Source organism: Equus quagga, chromosome 18 (assembly GCF_021613505.1).
Source record: "Equus quagga isolate Etosha38 chromosome 18, UCLA_HA_Equagga_1.0, whole genome shotgun sequence".
In the NCBI taxonomy this organism is placed as follows: domain Eukaryota; kingdom Metazoa; phylum Chordata; class Mammalia; order Perissodactyla; family Equidae; genus Equus; species Equus quagga.
Genome location: NC_060284.1, coordinates 43,765,296 through 43,787,644, shown reverse-complemented (window position 1 = coordinate 43,787,644; position 22,349 = coordinate 43,765,296). Strand labels below are relative to the sequence as shown.

Sequence of the window (22,349 nt, the reverse complement as noted above, 5' to 3'; positions counted from 1 at the left end):
TAAAAATTAGGCATCTCTGCATTCTCATTTCTCCATGTTTCCAGGCATACACATCCTCCCTCTCGGTGTCATTCTCGCCACCCTCCGACCTGCTCTTCTTTCCCGATTTCTGTGTTTAATAATACGTACTATTCATCAAGGCCCACAAGCAAGTTCCCTAATTTATCAAAACCACCAAAAGCGCCTACGAGGACGGTTCCATCACTGTTGTCATTTCAGAGAACAGAAAACAGGCTCAGAGGGTTGGAACGACTTCCCTGAGGTCCACGTCCATGCAAACCCTGGCCAGTCGCTCCACTTCCAGTCACCTCCGGGCTCCTCCGCGCGCCCATCGCCTCCTACCCTTGAGTCAGGCCCCCGGGGACACGCCCCATCCTTCCCGGGCGGCTTTTCCCTTTTCTCCGCCAGAAACTGACACTGAGGCCGACGTCGGTGCCCCGCACACGTGCAGGTCACCGCGAGGTTGCCGGGGAACACACGAAGTCGGCGCCCGCGGTCGGGAGGGGGCCGCTCGACTGCAGGGGGGGCGGGCGGCCGGGAGCGCCGACTCCGCCCCCTGTGCGCATGCTCCGGCCGCGGGGGTATATATGAGCCCGCGGCGCTCCCCCCACAGAACACTGTCTGGAGAGCCCCGCAGCGGGCCGCGTGCAGCAGAAGGCGCTCCGGCCGCGCCCCCGCCTCCCGCTCACGCTCGGCGCCGCGAGCCGCGCGTAACGGTTAGTCGGATGACGGCGGGCGGCGGCGCTCGGCGCGGACCCCGCGCAGCCCTCGCCGCCGCGGCTGGGTCGGAGGGAGCCGCGGAGAGCGAGACGTTGGTCTCCATGGGAGGGAGGCGGCCCGGCGGGGCATCGTGGCGGCCGGCAGCCGCGCAGCCGGGAGCGGCTCGGGCAGGAGGTTGCGGCAGGTGCCGGCCGCCGCTCGGGGAGAAGGACAAGGTCGTGCTGACCGGGGGAAATCGCTTCATCCCCGCCGGGGATGCTTTTGATCTGGAAGAATAACGACCTGGGCTGTAAAATCACGCGGGGCTGCTTAACCTCCTGCCTCCGGGCTCTCTTAGCCAGGTCGTGCCTCAGCGGACGGTGATTTCGGGCGGGAGGGTTTTGGGGTTTGATTTTTGGTTTTGTGGCGTGCCACCCGTAACCTTCTAATCTTTAAACTATTTCTTCTTCTTTCGTTAATTCATCCTAACCAACGGAATTCTCCCCAATTCTTGATCCTCCGTGGCTTTGCCCTCCCCGTAGAAATTCCGTTTTCTCCTCCTCAAATCCTGCCCGTCCCTGTCCTCCGTTGTGTTTTTTGTATTACGTGAACGTTTACTCTGGTTGTATTGTTTTTGCTTACTTTCTCTCTTCTGTGGTAAGTTTCGTTAAGGCATGGACTGTCTTTGTAGTTCCCATAACACATCGTTAAATGGAACACTGTGTCTTAAGCAACTTTTTGGGTGATTACCATGACCCGTGGAGTACTCTTTCCTTGTCGATCCGGTCACATCAGTTATGTTACTTAAATTACCCCCAAACCTTGTCCTGGGGAACGCACTCTAAGATGCGGGCCTTTGTCAGGTCAGTTGCAGTAACCCTTTAGAGGTGGGTGACCCTCGGTTTGGAATGCCGGCTCTGCAAATTAGAAATGCACCTGTACCTCCCTCTGCTGTGGTTGCACCGTGCTGATATTTGTAGTTTGTCATGTAGAAAACGGATGCTATTGTTTTCTTAGGAAAGTGAATACGTTGTTGAAATTACTGTACAATAAAGGAGGTGATTTTTATCTTAATGACAATGTATTCTAGGACTTGTGTTGTCAGCATTTAAAAACTCTTAAATTTAACCTATAATTGTATTTTGAGGTAACAAAATTTCCTTTCTGATGCTTCTTTAGTCTCCCAAAATGCCCTCTAAAACAACTTTGCAAATAACCATTTATCTATGCTTAGTGTAAGTAATGCTTATGCTAGACAAACAATAAATTTATTAGTCTTTTGTGGATTATCAGGTCCTTGACAATAATAAATTTATTTCTTCTATGAAGTAGTGGGCTCAGATGTAGCAGTAATAATGGTGTTCAGACTCATTCATGGAATATTAAACAATTATGTATACAGGAAAGAACTAGAAGGAGACAAAATTAAGGGTCTCAAATTTGAGATGACAACTTTCAGAATGATAAGTAAAACTTTGAAAGGTAGTCTTTAGTCATCAAAACCTATGATATATTTTTACATAAAACTATAAACTTTACAACTATTGAAAAGCTATGAGTTTAATTATAATGTTAAATATTTCTGAGTGGTCCAATTCATACTTTTTTTTTCCATCAAGAAAAGGAAAAACGACTTTTTCTACTGGCTTCCTCTTTGTGACTGATTTTCCCAACTTGGCCTCTAAGAACTGAGTGTGAAGTGGGTGCTAGCTGTGGTGTACTGGCATTTCTAGTCAAAAGGAGTAATGTAGATGACCATAACCCTAACTCAATATTATTTTAAAGAAGCCAGTATATTTTTGCTTCAAACTCGGGCATAACAATCAGTCATATATTAATAAAATAGTGTATTTAGGTTTTGATTTGGAGAGTCTTCTTTGGATTGCTGTAGAAAATAATGTTTGTAGATTATATCCTAGATTATAATCTGGAATTCTACCAAGCAAAACTTCTGTATAGTATAAAAGACTTTGGAGGACACAGTCTCTAATTTCCTTTAGAAGTTAGTCCTTTCTTCACTATTGCTTCAGATTCTTATATCTTTTTGAAAATGTGAAAAAAAATGGATCTGCTTTTAAAAATCATGCCAAAATAAATTTCAAATAACAAAGACAGGAATTTGTTAGTTTGGCAGAATTGTGTTGAGTCCATGTCTGGGTCTCGAATTTTTTTATTCATAATTTTTTTCCTTTGGATGCTCATATTTTATTCACCTTTTTCCCCCTGAATCTGTTTTAAGACACTTGAGTTTTAAATAGAATTTTGACACTGTGAAACAAAGTTTTTAGTAGAAGACAGTGTTACTATTAAGACTGATGAGACAGTTCTTGGTGACCAAATATTGTGACTTTTTAAAAACAAATTGTGGGAAATCATAACTGGCAACTAAACTCAAAGTTTAATCACATTCAGCATGTTTTATATTAGCTGTTCCAAGTGAAACTTAACGTAGCAAACGGCTCTCCTATGATTGAGTATGTATGTAAATTTAAGCGTAAATATTCTGAGATCAATTAACCTTAATTGTTTTTTGACTCTTAATTCAGAGGACAAACTTGTAAAACTCATGAACTGAGATGTTACAACTTCTATAATTCAAATGGAAATTTTAGAAAACTTTGACTTGGAAATATTTTTATTATCCTACCTTCAGCATAGGTAGGTGAAATACTCTGGGACAAGTAATTTTCACTTTCAAATGGTAGTATAGTCTAAGGAATTATTTTGCAAATCCTCAGTTTCCTGTGCACCCTGAATTTAAAGTGGTCTCTCCTGGGAAGAGAATGGATGCCTCAGGACTTCTTTACCAACTCATTTTACACAAATCCCCCCTCCTTCTTTACACAAGAAGGGCTGCCTCATTCATCCCAGTTCTTACTCTGGTGTTCTGCCCCGTTGTGTAAAAATTTTGGGGTAACTACCCAAACAAAGGGAAAAATCCAGAATGCGTAGCCCCAAAGAGAGAAATTTTTAAGGGGTCAGGAGCATATTTCACCCAGACAACAAACTTCTGCCTTCTCTGATTTTCTTCTATCAATCTTAGAATTTGAGAGAGAGTAGGTTGTAAGGGGAATGCTTATATACTCACTGCTTTGAATTCAAATGAAGTCAGACCTTTTCGATAATGAGTACTGGCCAGTTAGGTTATTTAGTGGCCATTTTGTACAGACTGAATGAGCCAAGTGCCAAGGTTTTGACAATGATATATTTAAAACACATAACACAATGTACAACATGCCAGAAATTACATATTGGTAGTTATTAAATTTATACATTTTAGTAGTCAGTATGTAAGGGGGTACACATTTTCCAAAGTCCTTTTTGGGACAAAACAGTTGAAGGCTTGGGAGTCACTTGTACATCCACGTAGTTCCCTTCAAAGTAAATCTAAGATACTAGGTGAAGAGAAAATACAATGGGATAAGTTAGGACTTTATATCATCCAGCATTTTGCTTCATTTGTTTTTCTGCCTCACACCAGATGTGAAACTTACAGAAGACTATAGTTGTGAAAGAAAACTAATTTGGTAGCTCTGGCTAAAGAGACCCCAGGTGAAAGATAGCATGAGATGTGATACTATTTTACAGAACAAAAACAAATGAAACTAGGGACCAAGTTCCTGGATCAGAACCAGCCGATGCCAACAGAGAGCTTTACCAAAGGTGAATTATATTTTGGGAGACCAGGGCCCAGTGGCATTGGGAAACTTTGAAGTGGCTCCCACACCGATCATATCTTCTCTGGGGGGGGAATTGACAGTATGTTTTGTATTCTTTCAGGGACTTTGACTTATCCTTGTCTGCTCCATCAAATGAAGGGGAATGGGTAGAAAATTATACTTCTAGAAATTTCATGCCATAATCTTACTCATTCTGATGAATAGTCAAAATAATTGAGGGAAATCTCTGAAAGAGATGAATCTGTAATTGCTATCAGGCTCTTGAACAATGGTGACCTTCTGATTTGATTCCATCAATTTCTGGGCTAGAGCAGCTACTTGGAAAGTTCTAAATGTTAGGAGGAGGTGTCTGGTCCATTTGTCCCAATTGCTTTAGAGGACTTGAAGCAATCTGATTGTGTCTGAGCTCCTGCAAACAGTGCCATCCCAGTGGAACTTGCTGGCCCTGGTTGTATCTTAGTCCTGTTTCTTTAGCCAGGAGGCCCTGGAGAAGTTTGGGGCAAGGCCAGAGACGCTCAAGGAACACTGTGGCAGAGGTCTCAAATCCTTCTGGAGGAACAGGAGCAATCTGAAAAGTTGCCCAGGCTTCTGCTTTTTGTGGTGGCATTGCCCATGTGTATGCATGTGTGTGTGTGTTTAAATGAGATTACAAAATAAAGTAACATTTCTTAGGTATCTCTGTACATGTGTACATATTATTGGGGATGATGGCTTCTGTAGGAGAATTTTTCCTATCTTGTATTTGTTTTTAATTGACAATCTAAAATGGATAAAACATTTTATGGATAATGTGGATGGCCATCCTTCTAAAAGGAAAGTACTATGTATTTATATTTGATTAACAGCAATGCAGATAGCAAATGGTATAGATTTAATTGTGTGGGCTAGTGAAGAATATGGAAGCATACTTTATAAGTAAATAATGGGTTTACATAAATGTAGATCAGATGATTTTATCGCATATTTTAAACACTGTAAAAACAAATTTTATATTAGTTTAAATAGAAAAAAGTATATAGTAGGTTAGGCATATTCATTATGACAGCAGTAATCTGGTTATAGCAAAATATCATCCATCTTATAAATTAATGTTCGTTTGCAGTGATTTTGTTTAGTGTCACTGTATCTAATAGATACATTTGTAAGTAGCATTATAATTAAAATAATTCATCAAGCAAGTGGTCCGTGAGAATTTTTATCCCTCTTTTAAAAAGGATCTATACACTAAAGTACATGTGTTTCAGAACCAGACTCACTTGGATTTGGATATGGGCTCTGCCATTTAACAACTTTCGGTACCTCTTCGTCAGTAAAATGGGGCTTCATTTAATTTTACAATATAATTGCCTACTATCTGCCAGAACCTATTCTAGATAATGGAAATATATCATTGAACACAATAGATAGGGTCTCTACTCAAGAGAGCATACACAGTTTAGTGGGAAAGACAGGCAAATAAATACTGCAATGCAGGTGTTATGATAGAGGTAAGACTAGGGTCCTATGTGTGCATGCCAAGCCCACCCCTGGCAGTTCAGGGAAGATGAGACCTGAAAGGCAAATAGCAGTCACGTGACAGGAGAACCAGTACTTGGCACAAGGAACAGAAATGTGCAAAAGGCAGGTGATGAGAGAGCCCGGCACTTTGAAGAACTTAAACTACTCCATTAAGGCCAGATTGTAGTATATGATGGAAGTCAGGAAGAAATAAAGTTGGAATGATAAGCAAGGGTGGATTAGAATAGGCTTTGAATGCTTTGTTAAGACATTCTTCTGAGGTTGGTATATCTGGAGCCATAGAAGAGTTTTAAGAAAAGGAGCAAAATGACCAGGCTTTACTTTGAGAAGATCACTTGGGCTGCAATGTGGAGAATGAAATGGGGAGACAGAAAGATAGGGAAACTTAGGAACCTATTGCATTAGCCCATGGGAGATGGTGACCTGATCTAAAGTATAGTGGCTGTGAGGGTGGAGAGGAGGATAAATTCAGGAGCTATTCAGATTGGTCAGATTATGGGGTATGAGGGAAAATGAGAGAAGGGTGACTCCCAGGTTCTGGATTGGCTAGTAATTTGAGCTGGAAATGTGCAGTTGAGTCATCACATAGATGATAATGAAGTGGCTGGAGTAGATGAGCTCTGAGTCTGCAGAGTGTTTAGGATGGCATGTGTGTAGTGCATGTTTAAGGCCTTCCCAGCATCTGCTCTCCCTTCCGACTAGATCACCCTCCTCAAATATTTGTTGAGTGTATACTATTATATACCAAAGAGCCAGGTATATATCATGGTAAAAAGTGCTTGTTTTCATGCAGCTTATTTTTTGGTGTGGGCAGACTGACAATAAGAGGTAACAGTCTAGCAGTTAAGAGCACAAACTTGGGAGCCATTCTGATTAGATTTGAATCTCAGATCTGCCATCTTCTGAGCAAGTTACTTAACCTTTCTGTTCTTTGGTTTGCCAAACTCTAAACTGGGGACAGTAATAGAACTTAACTGCATAGGGTTGTTGAGAGCATTAAATTAGTTAATCAAGTAAAGTGCTTAATCTAGTGCCTGCTGCATAGAAAGCAGTATATGAGCATTTGCTGTTATTTGGTCTTGTAGATAGGTGCTTCAGAGAAAAATAAAGCAAAGTAAAGAGTAGGGAGTGGGAGGTTGATCTAGGATTGATCTAGGATGGTCCAGAAAAGCTTCCCTGATATGGGAACATTTGAACAAAGACTGCATTGAAGTGATATCTGGGTTAACAAAATTCCAGGCAGGGATAACAGTAAATTCAGAAACTCTAAAGGGCAAGTGTGCTGGACATCCTTAAAGATAGTAAGAAGGCCAGTGTAGCTGGAGTAGTATGAACCAGGAGGGACAAAGGTGGGAAGTGAAGTAAGGATAAATTATGTAGGGCCTTAGTAGCATTTGAAAACTTAGGCTTTCCATTCTATTCATTCTGTCACTGGAGTCCAAGCTTCAGAAGTAGGTATGTGACTTAGATCCAGCCAGTCAAGGCTTACATCATGATTAGTCCTGATTGAACCATGTACTTACTCAAAGCTAGGTATGTTGCCAGAGTAAATATTCTGGGAATTCTGTTGCCTGGATAGAAGAAGATGGAATTGTGGTAAGAAGTGTGTAGGCTTGGAGTTCCTAGCAATCTTCTTGCCTCAATGAGTTGAGGACCTGCCTGAAAGAGGAACCAAAACAGAAGAAAGTAGAACCACAATAGGGAAATATCCCTGACCACATCATTTGGTCCTTGGATCAGGCTGTGCCTGAAGCCAGAACTCCCACCTTAGATTTCTTGGTTACATGAGCCAAAAGCATTTTCTTTCAGTTCAAGTCAGATTGAGTTATGTCTTTGGTCAGTTGCCAACCTAATTAATATAAAGTAGGCAGAAGAAATTCATTTTGAATCAAACTGAAAAAGACTGAGTGGCCCACAAGAAAGGAAGAAAATCCAGGGAGAAGTCAAAGAAAGAAAGCATTCAAGAATGCATTTTCAACAATTTGAGCAATGAATGTTAAGTCAAGGACACAAGAAGTTTGTCATACAAGGCTGGTGAAAGTATCCAGCACAAAACAGATAATTAAGAAATAGTATCTATAATGGTAGTAATATCTGTCATTATCTGCCATTAAATTATAAATTCCTGGGGCTGGCTCCGTGGCCGAGTGGTTAAGTTTGCACACTCCACTGCAGCGGCCCAGGGTTTGGATCCTGGGTGCGGACATGGCACCACTCGTCAGGCTACGTTGAGGCAGCATCCCACATCCCACAGCTAGAAGGACCTGCAACTAAGATATACAACTGTGTACAGGGGGGGTTTGGGGAGATAAAGCAGAAAAAAAAAAAAAAGATTGGCATTAATTGTTAACCCAGGTGCCAATCCTTAAAAAAAAAAAAAAAGATTGGCAACAGTTGTGAGCCCAGGTGCCAATCTTTAAAAAAAAAAAAAATTATAAATTCCTTGGGAGCAGGAACCATATTTTAATTTATATTGCCTTTAGTAAATTAAATAAAGTTGTCGCTCAAATATGAATTGAGTTCACTCTATCCTATGCCTTGCATTCTTAAGCTAGTAATTGGGGGATAAGCCTGGGACTAGAAGCAAAGGAAAGCTGACCTTAGCGCCTATCTTAAGCCAGGGTCCTGGAAGAGGCTAAAGTCATCCAGGTCCATAATGTTTCCTAGCTTCTGAGAGATGCAAATCTTTTTCTGGAAGAAAGTGCCCTCAGTTTAGGCCCTCAGGTTTCTCAGACATTAAGATCAGCCACCTGAGCTCATAAACATTACGAAAAGAACAACATGGAAAAATTGAGAAACACATCATCATTAGGAGATTTCAGTGTACTTCTCTTCAATTATTGATAAATGAAGAAGAAAATATAAAACTGTTAAAGATTTAGCAGATTTGAATAAAACAAAAGTTTGAGTGAATAATTCAAACCCAACAGCCAGAAAATGTACATTCTTTTCAAGCATACATGGAATATTTTAAAAAATTCATGCACCAGCCCATAAATGCCAGTCTCATAAAATATCAAAGAATCAAATTGTACTATACTATCTTTGTCATCTTACCACAGTGTTGTTAATTATGTCAATAAACTTAACAAAGGATTTCCTTTGGAGATTTAAAAACCTCTAAATAACTGGGTTAAAGAAGAAATCGTAATGGAAATATTTTAAACACTTGGAACAAACAATAGTGAAAATACTATATATAAAACTGTAGTATGCAGTAAAAGTGATACCTAGAGGGAAATTTTTAGTCTTAAATGCTTGTATTAGAAAAGAAGTAGGGCTAAAAATTAACTAGCTAAGTATCCACCTGATGTTTGAAAAAGAACAGAATAAATTTAAAAAATATAAGAATAAAAATGACTCTAAAGATAGTAGCAGAAATCAATGAAAAAGATCAATAAAACGGAGAGTGCTCTTTGGAGAAAACTGATAAAATAGATAAACTCCTGAGGTTAAGGTAGGGGGAAGAAGGCACAAGTATCAACAATAAAGGGGACATAACTACAGACCCATAAAGAGATGAAAATATAAAAATTCTATGCCAGTAAATTTGAAAGCTTTGACAAAGTGGAAGAAGTTACAGACAAATACCCTACAAAGGCAGACTCACAATGCAATAGAAGGAATAAATAGACCTATAATTGCTAAGGAAATTGAAGTAGATGATTTTAAATCTCCCAGAAAGAAAATACAATGTTCAGATGGTTTTACAAGTAAATTCTACCAGACTTTCAAGGAACAGATAATTTCAGTCTTATATAATCTCTTCCTGAGGTGAGGAAAAAAGAGAACATCTCCTAACTCACTCTGTGACTCTAATATAACATTGATATTCAAATCAGAAAAGGACAGTATGAGAAGGGAAAATTATATTTCCAAATAATATATGGACACAGTTCAAAAAAATCCAAACAAAATATTAGCAAATTTAATTTAGAAATATGTTAAAAGGATAATATATGGTGACCAAGTTGGGCATGTCCTAAGAATGCAAGGGTGGTTTACATAAAAATCTATAAATGCATAGAAGAGCAAATTAACATAATTGAAGATAGACAGGCTGAATGGCTCCAGACAGAGGAAGAAAGAGAACTAAGAATTAAAAAAACGAGGAAAATCTCCGAGCGATAGTGGACTCAATGAGGAGTAAGAACTTAAGGATCATAGGAATTCCCGAGAACGTGGAAAAGGAAAATGGAGCAGAAAGTGTGCTTAACGAAATTATTGAAGAGAACTTCCCAAATCTAGGGATTGACAGAGAAATGTGTGTAGAGGAAGCTTTCAGATCTCCTAGATTTGTCAATGTAAAAAGACCTACTGCAAGGCACATAGTAGTAAAATTGGCAAGAAAGAAAGATAAAGAAAGAATACTCAGGGAAGTAAGAAAAAAGAAGAGAATAACCTATAAAGGAACCCCTATCAGACTGTCAGCGGATTTCTCTGCAGAAACCTTACAAGCTAGGAGAGAATGGAGTGACATATTCAAAGCTTTAAAAGATAAAAATCTTCAGCCAAGAATACTCTATCCAGCAAGAATTTCCTTCAGATATGAGGGAGAAATTAAATCTTTTCCAGACAAACAAAGGTTAAGGGAATTTGTAACTAAAAGCCCTCCACTACAAGAAATCCTCAAGAAGGCTCTCATACCTGAAAAAAGAAAAAAGGGAGAAAGGGGTCACAATCCACAGACTAGGGAGACCGATGGATAGAACCAGAACAGGATAGCAAATATTCAACTATAGCATTAGGGTAAAGGTAAGGAAACTACCAAAGCAAGGACGATCTTATCACTCTAACTACAAATTCATAACACAAGTTGGAATAAGAAATGAAAATAATTATTTAGGAGGGGAAGAGCAAAGGGTCTAAATCAGTATTGGCCAAGTAAGTAAGAGACCACCAGAGAATAGACTATATTATACACGAGATTCTAAATACAAACTTCAGGGTAGACACTAAAATAAAATACAGAACAGAGTCACAAATCATAAATAAGGAAAAATCTAAGAAACCCAGCATAAGAAATTGCAGTATTAAATGGGTAGGCAAAAGCACACAGGAAAAGAAACGCAGGAAAACAAGATAATGAGCAACAGATTAACAGCATTAAGTCCACATGCATCAACAATCACTCTCAATGTAAACGGATTGAACTCTCCAATAAAAAGACACAGAGTGGCAAAATGGATTAAAGAACAAGATCCAACAATTTGTTGCCTCCAAGAAACACACCTCAGCCCCAAGGACAAACACAGGCTCAGGGTGAAGGGGTGGAGGACAATACTTCAAGCTAATAGCAAGAAAAAAAAGGCAGGAGTTGCAATTCTTATATCAGACAAAGTGGATTTCAAAATAAGACAGCTAAAGAGAGAGACAGAGGGACAATATATAATGATCAAAGGGACACTTCATCAAGAAGAACTAACGCTTATAAATATCTATGCACCCAACACAGGAGCACCAAGATTCATAAAGCAACTATTAACAGACCTAAAGGAAGATGTTAAAAACAACACAATAATAGTAGGGGACCTCAACACCCCACTCACATCAATGGACAGATCATCCAGACAGAAAATCAACAAGGAAATAGTGGAGCTGAATGAAAAACTAAAACAATTGAACTTAATAGACATATATAGATCACTCCACCCTGAAGGAGCTGAATACACATTCTTCTCAAGTGCACATGGAACATTCTCTAGGATAGACCATATGTTGGGAAACAAGACAAGCCTCTACAAATTTAAAAAAATTGAAATAATAACAAGCATCTTCTCAGATCTTAGTGCTATAAGGCTAGAAATTAATTACAAGAAAAAAGCTGAGAAAGGCACAAAGATGTGGAGACTAAACAACACACTACTGAACAAGCAATGGATCATTGAAGAAATTAAAGAAGAAATAAAAAAAATACCTGGAAACAAATGAAAATGATAGCATGCCATACCAACTCATATGGGATACAGCAAAAGCTGTATTAAGAGGAAAATTCATCGCAATACAGGCACATCTTAACAAACAAGAAAAATCCCAAATAAGCAACCTTAAAGCACACCTAACTGAACTAGAGAAAAAAGAACAAATGAAGCCCAAAGTCAGCAGAAGGAGAGAAATAATAAAAATCAGAGCAGAAATAAATACTATTGAAACGAAAAAGGCAGTAGAAAGGATCAATGAGACAAAGAGCTGGTTTTTTGAGAAGATAAATAAAATTGACAAACCACTAGCCAGACTTACAAAGAAAAAAAGGGAGAAAGCTCAAATAAACAAAATCAGAAATGAGCGAGGAGAAATAACAGACTCTGCAGAAATACAACAGATTATAAGAGAATACTACAAAAAACTATATGCCTACAGAATGGATAACCTAGAGGAAATGGATAAATTCTTGGTCTCCTACAATCTCCCAAAGCTCACTCAAGAAGAGGCAGACAATTTGAACAGACCAATCACAAGGAAAGAGATTGAAACAGCAATCAAAAACATCCCAAAGAATAAACCCCAGGACCAGATGGCTTTCCTGAGGAATTCTACCAAACTTTCAGAGAGGATTTAATACCTATCCTTTTCAAGCTATTCCAAAAAATTAGGGAAGATGGAACACTTCCTAACACATTCTATGAGGCCAACATCATGCTGACACCAAAATCTGACAAGGACACCACGAAAAAAGAAAACTACAGGCCAATATCACTGATGAACATAGATGCAAAAATTCTAAACAAAATTTTGGCAAGCAGAATTCAACAATTCATCAAAAGGATCATACATCATGATCAGGTGGGATTCATACCAGGGACACAGGGATGGTTCAACATCCGCAAATCAATCAACGTGATACACCCCATCAACAAACTGAGGAATAAAAACCACATGATCATCTCAATAGATGCAGAGAAGGCATTTGACAAGATCCAACAGCCATTTATGATAAAAACTCTGAACAAAATGGGTGTAGAAGGAAACTACCTCAACATAATAAAGACCATATATGACAAACCCATAGCCAACATCATACTCAATGGGCAAAAACTGAACGCCATCTCCCTGAAAACAGGAACGAGACAAGGATGCCCTCTATCACCACTCTTGTTTAACATAGTACTGGAGGTCCTGGCCAGAGCAATCAGGCAAGAAAAAGGAATAAAAGGAATCCAAATAGGGAGGGAAGAAGTGAAACTCTCGCTGTTTGCAGACGACATGATCTTATATATAGAAAACCCCAAAGAATCCATTGGAAAACTCTTAGAAGTAATCAACAACTACAGCAAAGTTGCAGGGTACAAAATCAATTTGCATAAATCAGTAGCATTTCTATACTCCAATAATGAACTAACAGAAAAAGAACTCAAGAACACAATACCATTCACAATCTCAACAAAAAGAATAAAATACTTTGGGGTAAATTTAACTGAGGAAGAGAAGGACCTATATAATGAAAATTACAAGGCCTTTCTGAGACAATTGGATGATGACATGAGGAGATGGAAAGACATTCCATGTACATGGATTGGAAGAATAAACATAGTTAAAATGTCCGTTCTACCTAAAGCAATCTACAGATTCAACGCAATCCCAATCAGAATCCCAATGACGTTCTTTACAGAATTAGAAAAAAGAATCCTAAAATTCATATGGGGCAACAAAAGACCCCGAATTTATAAAGCAATCCTGAGAAAAAAGAACAAAACGGGAGGCATCACAATCCCTGACTTCAAAACATACTACAAAGCTACAGTAATCAAAACAACATGGTACTGGTACAAAAACAGGTGCACAGATCAATGGAACAGAATTGAAAGCCCAGAAATAAAACCACACATCTATGGACAGCTAGTCTTTGACAAAGGAGCTGAGAACATACAATGGAGAAAAGAAAGTCTTTTCAACAAATGGTGCTGGCAAAACTGGAAAGCCACATGTAAAAGAATGAAAATTGACCATTCTTTTTCACCATTCACCAAAATAAACTCAAAATGGATCAAAGACCTAAAGGTGAGACCTGAAACCATAAGGCTTCTGGAAGAAGACGTAGGCAGTACACTCTTTGACATCAGTATTAACAGGATCTTTTCGGACACCATGCCTTCTCAGAGAAGGGAAACAATAGAAAGAATAAACAAATGGGACTTCATCCGACTAAAGAGCTTCTTCAAGGCAAATGAAAACAGGATTGAAACAAAAAAACAACCCACTAACTGGGAAAAAATATTTGCAAGTCATATATCTGACAAAGGCTTAATATCCATAATATATAAAGAACTCTCACAACTGAACAACAAAAAATCAAACAACCCCATCAAAAAATGGGCTGGAGACATGAACAGACATTTCTCCAAAGAAGATATACGGACGGCCAATAGGTACATGAAAAGATGCTCATCGTCGCTCATCATCAGGGAAATGTAAATCAAAACTACACTAAGATATCACCTTACACCCATTAGAATGACAAAAATATCTAAAACTAATAGTAACAAATGTTGGAGAGGTTGTGGAGAAAAAGGAACCCTCATACACTGCTGGTGGGAATACAAACTGGTGCAGCCACTATGGAAAACAGTATGGAGATTCCTCAAAAAATTAAAAATAGAACTACCATACGATCCAGCCATCCCACTACTGGGTATTTATCCAAAGAGCTTGAAGTCAGCAATCCCAAAAGTCCTGTGCACCCCAATGTTCATTGCAGCATTATTTACAATAGCCAAGACATGGAAGCAACCTAAGCGCCCATCAACAGACAAATGGATAAACAAGATGTGGTACATATATACGATGGAATACTACTCAGCTGTAAAACAGAACAAAATCATTCCATTTGCAATAACATGGATGGACCTTGAGGGAATTATGTTAAGTGAAATAAGCCAGCTAGAGAAGGATAATCTGTGTATGACTCCACTCATATGAGGAATTTAAAAATGTGGACTAATAACAGTTTAGTGGATACCAGGGGAAAGGTGGGTTGGCGGGTGGGCACAAAGGGTGACGTGGTGCACCTACAACACGAATGACTAACATTAATGTACAGCTGAAATTTCACAAGATGGTAACCTATCATTAACTCAATAAAAAAAATTTAAAAAATCTATAAATGTTATTCACTACTTTTACAAATGAAAGAAAGCATTATTTAAAAAAATAAATAAATTCAACGGTCACTGAATTTAAAATAAATTCTAAATGAACTAGGAATAAAGCTTCCTAAATCTGATGGTGTTTCTAGCAAACTCTGGAGTAAATACTTTTCTTGATGATGAAACATATACATTACCTTTCAAATCATGAAACAGGAATGCCAACTGTTATGGGCTGAATTGTGTCACCTCAATATTCATATGTTGAAGTCCTAACCCCCAGTATCTCAGAATGTGACTATATTTGGAGATAGAGCCTTTAAAGAGTTATTTAAGTTAAAGAGGTTATATGGGTGGGCCCTAATCCAATATGACTAGTGTCCTTATAAGAAGAGGAGAGATACCAGACACTTGCACACACAGAAAGATGACCACGTGAACACATAGTGAGAAGACAGCCATCCACAAGCCAAGGAGAGAGGCCTCAGAAGAAAGAAAACCTGCTGACATCTTGATCTTGGACCTTTAGCCTCCAGAACTGTGAGAAAATAAATTTCTGTTGTTTAAGGCACTCAGACCATGGTATTTTGTTATGGCAGCCCTAGCAAACTAATATACCTACCATCACCACTTCCATCTAACATTGTACCAGAGGTTGAGCCCAGCAGAATAAGACAGGAAAAAAAGGTATAAGAATTGGAAAGGAGGAAACCAAACTATAATAATTCCTAGGTAATGTAATTGTCTATGCAGAAGACCTGAAAGAATATACTAATTAACTATTAAAAACAATGAGATGTTTGCAAATTTGCCAAATTAAAGATCAATGTACAAAAATCAATTGTGGTGGTACTTCTGGAATGGTGTGGTAAGGCTCTCAGAAAATCTCCTCCTTCATAAAAGCAACAAGAACGTTGGCAAAAATTGTTAAAATCACCTTTTCAGAACTTAAAACTAACCAAAGGCTTGCAATAACTCAAAGAGAATATATTCAAGAAAACAGCTGAATATAAGTAAGAACAGCAAGATTTGTGATTTTATTGTGACCTCTTCCCATTCTTCTCTCCCCAACTCTGTAGTAGGATTAAAAACAAATAACTTCACAATCACAGTAGCCATGAAAACCAGCAGCCTAGTAGCCACTGATGGGGGCAGAATGGATTTGGAACCCTTTGAAAAGCCCCATTCTTAGAGAACTGTCATTATTTAACTTGTCTGGCAGTTCCTTGGAAACCCCCACTCACAGGGCTTATCTTTATTTGATCTGATTCAGAGCTTGCTAGTGTGAACAGCCTTTTTCCCCAGGACGTTTGTGGAAAACATTGGAGGCAATTATTTAACATCTCAGCTGCCTGAGTTGGACAAACAACTTGGGTAAACAAAAAGCTGATCAAACAGTTGAAAAGCTGAGGAATGGGATGTGCATACAGGGCTTTGAAAAGCTCTGACATATTCCTGGGACTCTAGAAGGTCATGCATACGTTCAGGACTGTGCCCATGCTCAGGAAAGACCTGAGAAGGTCTGAATTTCATACCTCTGGCTGACCTTAAAGCCCTATACAAGTAGGAACTGAAGGCTAAGGCAGAGGTGTAAGCTGCCTGCTGGAGAGTTGAAACCATGCCCCAGTACACACATAATGCCCTTTAGCAATGCCTGGGAGATATACTGATTCAAGGCATTTAAAGAAGTCTTCATCAAATCATTGGCTGACCACTAAGCTAATCGAGCAGAGATTTCAGTGGCTGTATACAACAAAAAATTACAAACTGCACTGAATTTGTTCAGGAAAGTTATTAAACAAATAACAGCATCAACACAGACCACAAACAGCAATAACAACTGACCCTGGGCAGAGAGGGAATCTGATTTCCACTGTTGCCACATTATTTAGAATATCCAGTTTTTAACAACAACAAAAATATATGAAGCACACAAAGAAACAGGGAGTATGGTCTATACACAGGGAGAAAAGTCATTCAACTGAAACTGTCCTTAAGGAACCCCAGACGCTGGACTTACTAGACAAAGTTTTAAAATTAGCTAGTATAGGGGCCGGCCTGGTGGCACAGAGGTTAAGTTCTCACATTCCGCTTCAGTGGCCTGGGGTCCGCCAATCTGGATCCCGGGTGTGGGTGTGGCACCACTCATCAAGCCATGCTGTGGCAGGCATCCCACATATAAAGTAGAGGAAGATGGGCATGGATTTTAGCTCAGGGCCAGTCTCCCTCTGTAAAAAAAAAAAGGAGGGGGATTGGCAGCAGATGTTAGCTCAGGGCTGATCTTCCTCAAAAAAAATAAATAAAATTAGCTATTATAGATATGTTCAAAGAATCAAAGAAAAACATGTCTAATGAACAAAAAGAAAGTATGGGAACAATGTCTCACCAAATAGAGAATATCAATAAAGAGTAATTATGAAAAAGAGCCAAATAGAAATTCTGGAGCTGAAAAGTACAATAACTAAAAAATTTATGAGAGGGGCTCAAAAGAAGACTTGAGCTGGCAGAAGAAAGATTTAGTGAACCTGAATATTGGTCAATTGAGGTTATCAAGTGAAGGAAAAGAAAGAAAAAAGAATGAAGAAAAATGAATAGAGTCTCAGGGACCTGTGGAACACCATCCAGTGTAGCAATATATGCATAATGGGAGCTCCAGAAGAATGGGAGAGAAAGGAGCAGAAAGAATATTTGAAAAAATAATGGCTGACAACTCTGCAAAGTTGATGAAAAACGTTAATCTACACATCTAAGAAGTTCTGCAAACTCCCCATTAGGATAGTTAAAAATCAAAAAGAGACATAACAAATGTTGGCAAGGATGTAGAAAAATTGGAACCCTCATACATTGCTAGTGGGACTAAAAATGATGGAGCCACTGTGGAAAACAGTTTGGCAGTTTCTCAAAATTTACACAAAATTACCATATGACCTAGCGTTTCTACTCCCAAGTATATTCCCAAAAGAACTGAAAACTTACATCCACGCAAGAACCTGTACACAAATTTCAATAGTGGCTTTATTCACAATAGCCCTAAAGTGGAAAGAACCCAGATGTCCACCAATTGATAAATGGATAAACAAAATATGGTATCTCTATAAAATGAATATTATTCAGCAATAAAGAGGAATGAGGTACTGATGCATGCTACAACATGGATGAACCCTGAAAACATAAGCGAAAGAAGTCAGACCAAAAGGCCACATGTTGTATGATTCCACTTATAAGAAATGTCCAGTATAGGCAAATCCAGAGAAATAGGAAGTAAATAGGTGGTTGCCAGGGTCTGGGATGAGGGGGAAATGGAGTAACTGCTAATGGGTACAGAGTTTACTTTTGGGGTGATGCTCTGAAATTAGTGGTGATATTGTACAATTCTGTGAATGTACTAAAAAACACTGAGTTGTACACTTTAAAAGGATGAATTGTATATGTGAATTATGTCTCAATAAAGCTGTTATTTAAACAAATCAATTGTGTCCCTATACACCAGCAGCTAACAAAAAATGACTTTTTAAAATTACCATCTATAATAATAACAAAAACTACCTTAGAATAAATCTAACAAAAGTTGTTCAAACGCTGGGAATTTTATAACTTTATAAAGCTTTTAGAAACTTTACTTCTGTATAAATTTTATTTAAAAAACATAGTCTTTTAGGTGCTTAAGCAGACCTCTTCTTAAGAGTGTTTTTTTTTTAAAAAAAAAAAATCACTACATCACTTTCTAAGTTATATTTGAAGTGTTTAGGTTGGTTAGAAGGTGAGCTATTTAAAAGTTGACTCCTATGGATAGGAAGCTAGGATTTGTATTAAAGACTCAGAAATATAATAGTCAAAAATGAGATTGTCATCCTTGACCTGTGCAATATTAATACTGTACTATACCATTCTAGGTGGTGTTAGGGTAGTCAGGAATGGGCAGAGTAACATATTGCAGGATTAATTTGGACATAAAATAGAAGTTGGTTTAAGTAAATCAAAGGAGAGCCTAATTTCTCTAGACTGTTAACCTGCCTTCAACCTCTCCCATCTGCTAGTAATTCATAATCACAGTTACATTTACTTTTCTAACTGTGCTCTTCACTAGTGCTGGGTGATGTAAGAAGAAAAGGGGAGGGCCAGCCATGATGGCCTAGTGGTTAAAGTTTGGCATGCTCTGCTTGGTGACCCGGGATTCAGTTCCCAGGCATGGAACCACACCACTTGTCTGTCAGTAGCCATGCTGTGGCAGTGGCTCCCATAGAAGAACTAGAATGACTTACAACTAGAATATACAGCTATGTACTGGGGCTTTGGGAAGGGAAAAAAAGAGAGAGAGAGAGAGGAAGATTGTCCAAAAATGAAAAAAAGAAGAAGAAGAGAAGGGAGAATCTTTGAGTTAAAACCACCAGCTTCCGGGCCAGCCCTGTGTCCTTGTGGTTAAGTTCGACGTGCTCTGCTTCAGCGGCCTGGGTTCGTGGGATCAGATCACAGGTGTGGACCTACAGTACTCATCATCCATGCTGTCACCCACAACCCACATATAAAATAGAGGAAGATTGGCACAGATGTTAGCTCAGGGCTAATCTTCCTCAGCAAAAAAAAACCCCAAAAAACTACCAGCTTCTGATATTAGGCTTCATTTTGCAGATTTTAACTGTATTGATCGTCATCATTTAGGAATCTTTCTAGTCAGATAATAGAAAAAAATGCCTTAAATCTAAGCAGCTGGATGAAAGGCAAACTTTGATGATTTTCTAGACCATTAAATGAGAATCTTATGTTTGAAATGATCTTTTCTTTTGAAAATTGCCATATGTCTAGTGAGTAATGGATATTAATGTATCCTTCCTGACACTTTTAAGTCAGCCTATAAATTCTAGAGAATGTAAAAACTAGGTAAGTATTGGAGAATACATTTTGGGAAAGGAGGGAAATTATAAAGGAAATATTAAATTATGAACCTTTTATATATGTGTGTATTTGGGAGTTTTGCATGCAGGTAAGTCAGGAGTTATTTGGTTATCTTTGGTAACGTGGAAAATTACTGATATTAAAATAGGTATGCTTATAAATTTGAAGAAACTACATTTATTGAAAAGGATTTTGGTGTACGGTTCAAGTAGTGGTGAGTTTTTAACTTTAAGCCTATAAAAATTTTGGGCAATACTATGACTCTTAGAGTTTTTCCAGTGTGTTCATGGAGAACAAGTAACATTGAAAAGCATTTCAGCTATTTGTAACCTAAGTGTAAGGGATTTTATGGAAGTGCTGTGTTACTGACCTACTTGTTATGTACTATTTTAATTTCATATCCTTTAGATATTTGGATCTGAACTGCATTTTTGAATTCATCATTACTTACAATGTCACCATCAGATGGAAATCCAGTTGGATGCACTCCCCCAGATGGAGGCTGGGGATGGGCAGTGGTTGTTGGAGCTTTTTTTTCCATTGGCTTCTCTTGTGCGTTTGGCAAATCTATTTCTGTATTTTACAAAGAAATTGAAGGAATATTTAATGCCAGCACCAGCGAAGTGTCATGGATATCTTCCATCATGTTTGCTGTCATGTGTGGTGGAGGTAAGTACCCATGGAGGCCTACTCTTTTTAACTTCGAATAGGCAGACAAAAGCTCTGTATCAAGTACTTTTTGTTCTTGATGCCGTTATCAGTGAGATATTTGAAATGTTAGTTCTTGAAGCTTATGTGATTAGTCATATTTTTCATTCCCTTTAATAATAAAAGCTACATGGCAACTGTATGCTCTGTTAGGTGAGTTATAATATTATAAGACAGGTGTTGTTATAAAGAATAGATTTCTTTTAAAATGATTTTGTGTTAGTTGCTGGTGTATAGAGAGACAATTGATGTTTGTGTTTTAATCATATATCCTGTAACCTTGCTAAACCCTTGTTATTTCCAATCATTTATTGGTAGATTTTTTTCAAAATTTTTAGATAGACAAACATATCTTCTGCAAATACTGATAGTTTGGTTTCTTCCTTTCCTTATACTTTTTTTCCCCCGTCTTACTGCGCTGGCTTGGATCTCCAGTATAATGTTGAAGAAAAGTGGTGATGGTAGGCATTCTTGTTTTGTAGTTCTGTTTCGGTTTTGTTGTTTTCCGTGAGAAACAAAATACATTTTAGTTAGTTTGTAAATATGCTCTAAAGTCAGAAGTTTGTTCAGATGTGCTCATACATCTCATCATATTCATGTGTTTTTGCTCCAGATGACCAGCTAAAAGATTAAAACCAGAGCAAACTTGCTATATACGTTGATAATATCCTAGATACATGAAGAATCCTGTCAACACTTATAATCAGGGTAATTTGCAGCCTATTCTGCCTTAAAAGAGATAGATTAAGGTATTTCATATTTTAGTTAAAATTAATGCAATATGTTCTACGTATATAGAAGATGTGCAATCAGTGCTATATTTTTTCCATTACACAAACCTGTGACTGTGAAATAAAGATAGGAAGCAATCTTCCTTATCACTGTCTTCTGTTATATCTGTTTATTTTGTGGGGTGAGGTATTTATGTCTCGTCATCCTTTCATGTCAGTAACGTCTTGTGCTGGTGTGGATATGAGGGATGGGCTTCTCTCTGTTACTAAGTTGTTTGCTCCCTCCTAGGTCCTATCAGCAGTATCCTGGTGAATAAATATGGCAGTCGTCCAGTCATGATTGTTGGCGGCTGCTTGTCAGGCTGTGGCTTGATTGCAGCTTCTTTCTGTAACACTGTGCAGGAACTTTACTTGTGTATTGGACTTGTTGGAGGTGAGTTGTTACTGATGTATTTTTGAGTACTAATTTTTCGGGGGACTATTTGTAGAATTCATCTGCCAATTCTTTTGAGAAATGAAAGTTCTTTGTTAGAAAAATTACTGGGTTGTGATTTTTAAGAGCTGTAGATATGTTAATAAGTACCAGAAAAGCAAGTCTTTAAAGAAAGTTGTGGCACTTAATGGGTGATTATTTTTTTATTGAGTGAATGCATTGAGAGTTTCTTTTCTTTTTTTTTCTCTTAAGAAAGATAGTGGTGATAGTTAAAGGGTGTGTGGCAAGTTGTTGAAAGGGTAGTCATCAGCTATGCCCACCCACTAGCCCTTCCACCCAAGAAGAAATTGGCTACAATTGGAGTAAGAGAGAATGTCAAATACAAAGCAGGAATTTTCTGGTGGAGAAGCCAGATGCTTTTTTGAGGGATAAAAAGCACACATGAGAACCTCCCCTTTCTAACAGCTAAATTAAGAAAACGAAACTGGGGGCCAGCTCCATGGCTGAGTGGTTGGGTTCCTGCGCTCTGCTTCGACAGCCTAGGATTTCACTGGTTTGAATCCTGGACACGGACATGGCACTGCTCGTCAAGCCATGCTGAGGC

The 22,349-nt window shown here is 38.5% G+C and overlaps 1 protein-coding gene across 2 annotated transcripts in view; it reads left to right on the top strand.

The window, feature by feature from the left end:
* Positions 1-651: 651 nt before the first annotated feature.
* The window catches only part of LOC124229993 (monocarboxylate transporter 1-like), a 28,751-nt gene continuing 7,053 nt past the window's right edge, over positions 652-22,349 (top strand). The window contains exons 1-4 of one of the 2 annotated variants that reach the window (XM_046645651.1): positions 652-716; positions 20,282-20,542; positions 21,017-21,042; positions 21,602-21,745. In XM_046645651.1, coding sequence (XP_046501607.1) covers positions 20,502-20,542; positions 21,017-21,042; positions 21,602-21,745 — 211 coding nt within the window. In that variant the 5' untranslated portion in view covers positions 652-716; positions 20,282-20,501. The remainder of the gene's footprint in view (positions 717-20,281; positions 20,543-21,016; positions 21,043-21,601; positions 21,746-22,349) is intronic. The other variant, XM_046645652.1, reaches the window with a different exon arrangement.